Raw genomic sequence first — 8097 nt, forward strand, 5'->3', positions numbered from 1 at the left:
GACCATAGAGTAGATATTTTAGGCCGATAGGTCAGGTATGGCTGTATTTTGATAAAATTTTCTTTACAGCTCTGGCCCCTGCCTCATGCCCCAGAGGTTTGCTAACCTCTAATTTGGATCGGAGCTTTTCAAGCTTGACATGCAGCTCCTTCTAAAAAAGAAAGCCTATGGGGAAGTCTTCTAGTCCATTAAAAGGACTGAAGCAAGAGCCGGCCAAATAGCTCAGCAACCTAAGTGCCTGCTTTGCGAGCACGGGAACCAGAGTTGAAACCCCAGTCCCACATGCCACGCCAGCCCCGCCCGGGCGTGCTAGGTTGGCGAATGAGTCTGGACCTGGTGGTGCACACCTACAATCCAAGTGCTGGCTGGGGAGGCTGAAAACAGGAGAATCACCACAAGTCCTTGGCTCGTGAGACCTGGTACCAAATACACAAATAGGAAAAAAAAAAAAAAAAGATCAAAGCAGAGCTGCTGAGGCCATAAATCAAGAGGGGAATCCAAGCTGCCACCCTCACACCTGCTGACCTGCCACACTCACGCCTGCTGTCCGGAGGTCCGCATCCAACTAAGCAGTTTGAAAAGCACTGTTTTTCCTGCTGATTGGAAACCCAAGATCTTGGTAAAGAGGTTGGATACCATCTTTTTTTTGTTTGTTTTTTTTAGGGAAGGGTCTACAGGGTGCTCAGGGTCGCATTCCTAGATCGGACTCGTAGTGATACGCCTGTTTACAGCCTCCCAAGAGCTGGGATTAGAGGCGCGGCCACCAGGCCCAGTTTCATTTGTATCTCAGTGCCCCTGGGAGCGGAGCCAGCACAGCAGGCCGGCAGATCAAAGCCCCCGACCCTGGCCTGCTTGCAGGAGCTTTAATCCGCTGATCTATTTGGCTGGCCGTGGACACCAACTTCAGGAAGATGAAAACTGTCAGTACTCCTCCTCCAGGTCTGGGGTAGGGAACCAAGAACTGACATTTCTAGCACATTACTGGCTGATGCCAATATTGGGTCACAGATGATAGTTTAAGAGCCAGCGCTCTACTATTCAGAGGAAAATTTCGTTTAACTCAATCCATAAGCACCTAGTAACTATGTTGGATACCACAGGAAAGCAAAAGACAAGCTCTGGCAGGGAAGAGGTAACAAGTAACTGTACTAGAAGGCAGAATACGACAGTGCCACGAGGGAGTACAGAATTCAAAGGAGAAAGTGCACATCGGGTCTGAGGAATCCAGAAGGGGTAGCATTCAAGATGGGACTCAAGGACGTGGTGGGATTTTAACAATCCAGACAGAGCAAGGGTCAGGAGGAGAGTGCAGCACCAGGGACAAAGGGTGCAGTCGGGGGACAGAAAGTACCTAATTTAGTACACAGGGTACAATAGTAGAGAGAAGCCTACCGTACAGCACCCCACATTTTCAGGACAAAGTCACAAAGAGATCACCCTCTGAAATAAAAGACAGTAAATAGAGCATTTAATCCATTAAGGTAATCAGCTGAGAAGGCGCCTTTGCTTGTGAGAGGACATACAAATGTGCTACCGACTGAAGCTATCTTCAGAACAAGGACATCCAGAATACAGCTCAAACATCAGAAATGCAAGTGACCAGGCAGCCACAACCTGATGCAGAGCCACGATCTGCACAATGGCGCGAGAGGTGAACAGAATTGGCCGGCTGCACTGCCCAGAGGAGGCAAGCACACAAGAGCTCCTAGGGGCAGGATGTGGATGCGCATCACACATCTTACCTGGCACTGCAGCTGATGTGAAATGAAGAAAACCAGTGGGAGAGGGAAACGGTGGCAATGCACTGCGCGCCTGCTCTATGCTGAGGCACTGACCTGCTGGCAGCTGTGGGCAGGGGAGAGTGCGCGTGCACTAGCAGGGATGAGGTGTGGCTTGGTGTTCTCCGCTAAGCAGAAGTACTGAACTGTAACACTCACTAGAAGAGCAAAAATTTATATGTCTAAATGTAAGTGTCCTCTTGAAGCTAGCTGATACAAGAATGAACCTGGACTTCCCTGGCAAGGGGACTGATGGCTAATGTTTTTCAAATGCTGCAAATGGACAGTTTATGTTGTCACTTTCTAGTATCAACTTTTGCTGTACACTATATATCAACTGGCTTTTACAGTTAAATTTTATCAAAATCCCTAGACTAAACTTTGTTTTTATTCCATAAAGAAGCCGAGTGTCTCGGACATCCAAGAGTCAACTGAAGAAATTCCATCTCTGCAGCTCTTCCTTCCTTCCACAGGAGAGAACAGAAAAGATGCTCACTTTCATGTGGGAGGTGATGGGCACACACGTGGAATCGAAGGGCTGTGTGGTATGGCTCCCATGGACACAGAGCTGGACACACACATTAGAATGATAGAATGTAAGATGGAATTTATCAGATGCCAAGTGACAGGTCAGTATGTCGTGCTGTCCAAGTTGAGAGGCATCTACATTCCCTGCAGTGCCAGGAAATGCTCAAAGGGGGAGAGCACTGAGAGAAAAGAAGGCACAGCTGTGGTGCAGGGAGTAGATGGGTAACCCTTTAGGAAATACACATAGAAAAGTAATCGCAAGCACTAAACATTTGGGGCCGGGGAGATGGCTCAGTGGAATAAGCACTTCCCTGGCAAGCGCAAGGGCCTGAGTTCAATCCCTGGTTCTGCCAAAAAAATTTAAAACAAAAAAAGTAATTGCAAGCATTCAAGTATTCTCAATTAAAATGTCACTTCATAGTAATTTATTAATTAGAGACACCATCACCATACCCTTGCCAAGCATGGAAACTACGTAATGTATCTTATTCCTTATATGAAAAAATATTGAATGTATGTTGGAAGTTCAAACATAGATGTAAAGTATCATGGGACCCGGTGACATAATCCTGACATAGCCTAGGCAACTGGATAGCACTTACATCAGATCCTTACACCACTGAAGTAGGTTATGAAGAACTGAGAAGGTTCCAGATTATGAGAAAAGAAGGCTCAGGGGAATAAGCACTTCCCTGGCAAGCGCAAGGGCCTGAGTTCAATCCCCAGTTCCACCAAAAAAAAAAAAAAAAAAAAAAAGAGAGAGATAGAAAAGAAAACCAAGTATAGATCTTCAAAAGGTCTATAAACAAGTATCTGTAATACAATTAGGATATACAATCTTTTTTTAAAATTAGGATATAAAATCTTAAATTTGCACAGGACATTTGGTCAAAAATCTTTCTAAATTTCAGAATAGTGGTTCCTAAGTCAACAATAGTGGTTCCAGAGCACTTAGTATTTTATTGCATTCTATTAATAAAATATATATATATATATATATTCTTACTTTTTGGTGGTACTGGGGATTGAACCCAGGGTCTTTACAATGAGCTACATTCCCACCTCTTTCTTAATCTTTTATTTTTGAAAATGATTTTGATAAGTCATGAAGTCCCCTAGGCTGAGCTCAATCAAACCTACAATCCTTCTGCCTCAGCCTCCCTGAGTCCCAGGACTACAGGCATATGTCAACAAGCCCAGCTTTCTTCTCTTCTCTTTTCTTGTTTTTATTTTAGGGAAGGGTCTATAGGGTGTTCAGGGTCTCACTACTAGATCGGACTCCTAGTGATCCACCTGTTTACAGCCTCCCAAGAGCTGGGATTACAGGCACACACCACCATGCCCCCAGTCTCAATTGCCATCTCAGTGCGCCCCCGGGGGTGGGGCCGGCACAGCAGGCTTCGGGATGGAACCTCTGGCTCCTGCGCCTGCTTGCAGGTGTTTAGTATGCTGAGCTATTTGGCCAGCCCTTCAGCTTTATTTTCTTATTTCAAGAATTTCAGTCAATTTGTAAAGTTGATGTTTTCTCTGTACCAAGGGTTTCGTTGATATCCTATATTCTTTCATATTCTAGTTTATCTGGATGTTCAAGCTCCCCTTGATTTCTTTTGATTTCAGTGACCTTTTGTCATCTCTCCTCCCAATCTGTCCTGATGCTCCCAACATGAATACAACAGAGAACTGAACTTCTCTGCTGAAATCCTCTTCTGGTCAGCAAGCTGAAGACAAAGCAAGTGAGAAATATGGGCTCCTGTGGTGTTCCCAAGGCTCTACTCACTGTGCACGCTTGGACACAAGCCCAAGGGCTGCACGCCAGGGCTTTCTGCTATCCCTACCCTGTATGTGGCAACCACTGCACAGCTTCTGTCCTCCTAGACACACATCTTTCCATACTCCTTGGAGCAGTCCCATGTGCAGTAAGAAGTGATTCTGCCATGTCTTTCGCCTTTTACTGAACACCAGTGAGGCAGAAGGCAACAGTCAAGGCACTGCTCAAGGTAAGTCCGAGCCTTTGGAAAAACATACATCTAGCAACCTGAGAAGCCAACAACTACAAGGTTCCCAGAGACTACAAGAAGATGCCACATGTTCTGATGAAAAGTGAAGGTGGGGTTAGCAACCAAGTGTGGTGACTGTGTGTTTGGGAGTGTGGGGAGACAGCAGGAAGGAGCCAGAAGAAAGACCAGCTGAAGAAAGAGGTCCTTTTCCACTTCATGATGAACAGCACTTCCAGGGGAAAAATGCTGGCTTTTTGGATGGAGAAAAACAAAAATTCTCTTTTAGAAGTTTCCTCACCCAGATCTCCCGAATTCCTCCTGCCTCATTTTCTCAACCTAGGATTCCTTAAATTAACTCCTAAGGAGCATCTCAGCACCAGACATTGGGATACACACATGATAAGAGCCTGGACTTGGCCTCAAGGGAGGGAGTAGCTCAGGTTTTTGTGGAAGAAATCATTTGGTCTGCCAAGCGTGACTAACAGGGAACTGAAACACTACAAGATGTGCACACAAATGTGATTCCAAGGGATTGAAGGAATTAATCTTTCCTGGTGAGCAGAAGAAGAATACTCCCACCCATTTGAGACCCCGATGATTGAGAATCCTTCCAAGTAAGCAATTCCACACTCCATGCATTCGGCTCGGCTATGCAGCAGCCCACAAGCAGGGCCCCAAGTGCTACAATTGACCTGCACTTGGTGAAGAAGGGCATGAGAGAACAGCCCAGTGTGGCCCACCAGGAACGGCCCAGGGCAGGCACCACAACACCAATCCCTGAGTGCCATGCTGAGGCCTTTGGGTTCATGAGCCACATCTAGAGTTGGCCACTTCCCAGCCTCAAGCCAATCCCAGCCTCCAGTCTGTTCCAATTTTTAAATGGCCAGCAAGATAGATATTTTTGAATGAGAAAGTATGATTGGAACAACTTTTTTAAGCCTCAAACTTAATGGAGAATACGAAAAGCAAACCAGACACAGCTGAAGCTAAAATTAGAAATCTGGAAAATGTACCTTTTTAAACTTTTTCATTGCCTTATCATTGGGATGCCAATAATCTTCCTAAAAATAGAAAAAAATACCAATATATATTTTAAACCGTCTTTTCCACAAGGATAGGTCTCATGAGAACATGCAGAATTCAGTGAGGAACAATAAAAGGCTTACACTTATTCCACCTAACAAAAGGTACTAAGTATATTACAAACAGGTCTCCTTCGATCTTCACAGTGTCCAACAGAGTTGGTGCAAATACAGAAAGAAAAAAAGGTTTTCACAGGGACTCAATCAAAACACTATAGCTCAATAGAAAGCTACCCTACTCGGTGTTCTGAACTTGACCTTGGTAAACCATAAACTCTCTTTTGATAACTGTCCTTGACCAAACCTGTTCTGAATAAGGCCTCAACCTTGGGCTTCTGTGTCTTGTGTTAGCAAGAATTCTGGTGAGTCAGTTTAAAGTGAATCTTTCATCCCTGCCAGTTAATAAAGCCCTATCACATGCCAACCTAACACACACACACACACACACACACACACACACACACACACAATCCTTGCTGTCTAAGCCATTGACCTGCCTGATGTAGAAAGCCTGTTATGCCGTTTTGGCAAGAACATTCCTACCTGTGATGTCTCCTCTTATCAATTTTATATCCACTGGCCTCATTCCTCTTTTCCTTGAGCAGGAGTAGGGGTCTAGCAGGGGAGCACTGCTACTCCTAAAGCCCTGACCAAGAGAAAGGTCCTCTTCTATCGGGGGTTCTTGTCCTCTTTGACCAAGCATGTAGCTTTGGGAGGGGTGCATGTGGAGGATTGAGGGAAGAAAGAGACACCTGCCCAGCCAGTCAGCTCAGCTGAATCAACCCTGGTGATCAATAGGGTGACAGATGTCACAGCCAGATCTCCCTCACATCTGCCTCTTTTCCTTCACTATAAATTCCCAGCTGTCTGTTGTATGTGGTTGAGTCAGACCTCTCATCTCTAGTAGGATACCCTACTGCAACAATATAAAGTCATCTTTCCACTTCAAAATATTAGCATAGTTTTTTCTTCAACAATATGAGGTACTGTTGAAAAATATAATGAATGTTCAAATAAAAAATTAATACAGGAAAAAAACATATTGCCACTGATCCCGTTAAAATCCTTCCCCTTGCTTCACTTATCACACTGTTCTTATACTTTCTAAAGCAGTTCTCAAAGTCTTCTTTGATGAGTAGCTTAGCTGTATTACGTGGCTGTCTCCATGCCCTGAACTGATTTGAAATGTTTCTGTTTCATGGTCATATTAACTTTGGGGAGGAGCTAGGACTCACATGGTGCTGGATCCAGGGAATGAGATGGATGACGGCACACGAGTGCTTTTATGAGCCTGCCTCACCACTGGGCTACACCAGCAGCAGCACTCCCCACAGGTTTTTTATCACACCTCCTAAAACACAAAGAGGATGTCCAGAACTACTTTGGAGGTGGCAAGCACAATGAGATATCTATGTTTGAAACAAGGGAGAGTATTTGAAGAGGGATTCATGAGCCGGGCGTGGTGGTGTACGCCTGTAATCCCAGCACTCGGGAGGCAGAGGTAGGAGGATCACTGTGAGTTCTGCATGTAGATATAAGAAGAGCTAACAATATTAAACTATACATTGAAAAGCAACCTAGAGATTACACCGAGGCTAAAGAGGTATGAATGTAGCAGACTCTCTTGAGGGTTTACAGACGGATGCACCATGATTCAAAACAGCGAGTCTTTGAGACAGACTCTAACTGACACATGCACACATGTAAATGTACTATACATTCACCTACCAGTTTCTCCAGCTGTTTTATTCTTCCCATGGGGCTTATATAGAACATAAGAGCATCCTTTCACATGGAAATGGTCATTAATTTGTCTAAACCATCTGGAAATAACAAGAAAGATTTGTTCATGGCAAGGGATTTATAACAATGAAGGTCATTACTCCCATTCTAGAGAAATTCAAGCATAGCTCTAAGAGAGTTCAGGGTCCAGCTTTGGTACTCACAGTATACAATCTACCCACCTACAGCTGAACTAGAAATAAGGATCGCTCACTCCTGAAGGAGCTAACTGGCAGCCTCATACCTCATGAGTGTGGTATTTCCAGTGAAAGGGCCAAATCTAATATCTTCAAATGGCGGTTGAAAGCCCAAAATGTGTAGCGCCTCTTCTTGGGTAATAGGTGGAAGGCTGTAAAAGAAATATTGCCTTTCATTTTACAATTCCAATCACATGAAAAGTTGTCTCAAGATTAATCAATCCATTTGACTAGCAAACAATTTTAATAATATTTTTCATTTTTTATTTTATTGTAAGGAATGCATGCCTATATTTTAAGTCACCAGGCTTATAACAAAATGTGGAAGTTTTCCTTTATTTGTGAAGTCTTCCATTCTGTCAAAGTCTTCTGTCATAGAAAAGCAACATTAAACTCCTTTCAAACTTGGAGTCTAGGGATATTAGTGAATTGACATACTTACCTTCCAGCTCCCATTGTGCTATATAAGAAATTCCAGCAAGAAATTAATGAAGAGATGCCACAAGAAGTCTTGTATTGTGGTCGGCTTATGCAGTACCTGAAAAACAAGATTGTTTTCTTCACTCAAATGAATATGAAAAATGCATTACAGAAAAGAGAACTCATGATCATTTAAAGTGTTAATATTTTGAAAACTTTGATAATTTAAAGCAATATAAAATCTCTTAAAATATTCTTATATTCATTAAACAAAAAAAACATAACAATAATAAATTATTTACTTCAATAAGGA

The 8097-nt window shown here is 43.5% G+C and overlaps 1 protein-coding gene across 2 annotated transcripts in view; it reads right to left on the reverse strand.

The window, feature by feature from the left end:
* The window catches only part of Bivm (basic, immunoglobulin-like variable motif containing), a 17733-nt gene extending 9836 nt beyond the window's left edge, over positions 1-7897 (reverse strand). For both annotated transcript variants that reach the window (XM_023715224.1, XM_023715223.1), the window contains exons 1-3: positions 7807-7897; positions 7412-7516; positions 7114-7208 (exon numbers count right to left, since the gene is read on the reverse strand). In XM_023715224.1, the coding sequence (XP_023570992.1) occupies positions 7114-7208; positions 7412-7516; positions 7807-7820 (214 nt within the window). In that variant the 5' untranslated portion in view covers positions 7821-7897. The remainder of the gene's footprint in view (positions 1-7113; positions 7209-7411; positions 7517-7806) is intronic.
* Positions 7898-8097: the final 200 nt, after the last annotated feature.

This window comes from Octodon degus, unplaced genomic scaffold, assembly GCF_000260255.1.
Source record: "Octodon degus isolate 3935 unplaced genomic scaffold, OctDeg1.0 scaffold00039, whole genome shotgun sequence".
Lineage (NCBI taxonomy): Eukaryota > Metazoa > Chordata > Mammalia > Rodentia > Octodontidae > Octodon > Octodon degus.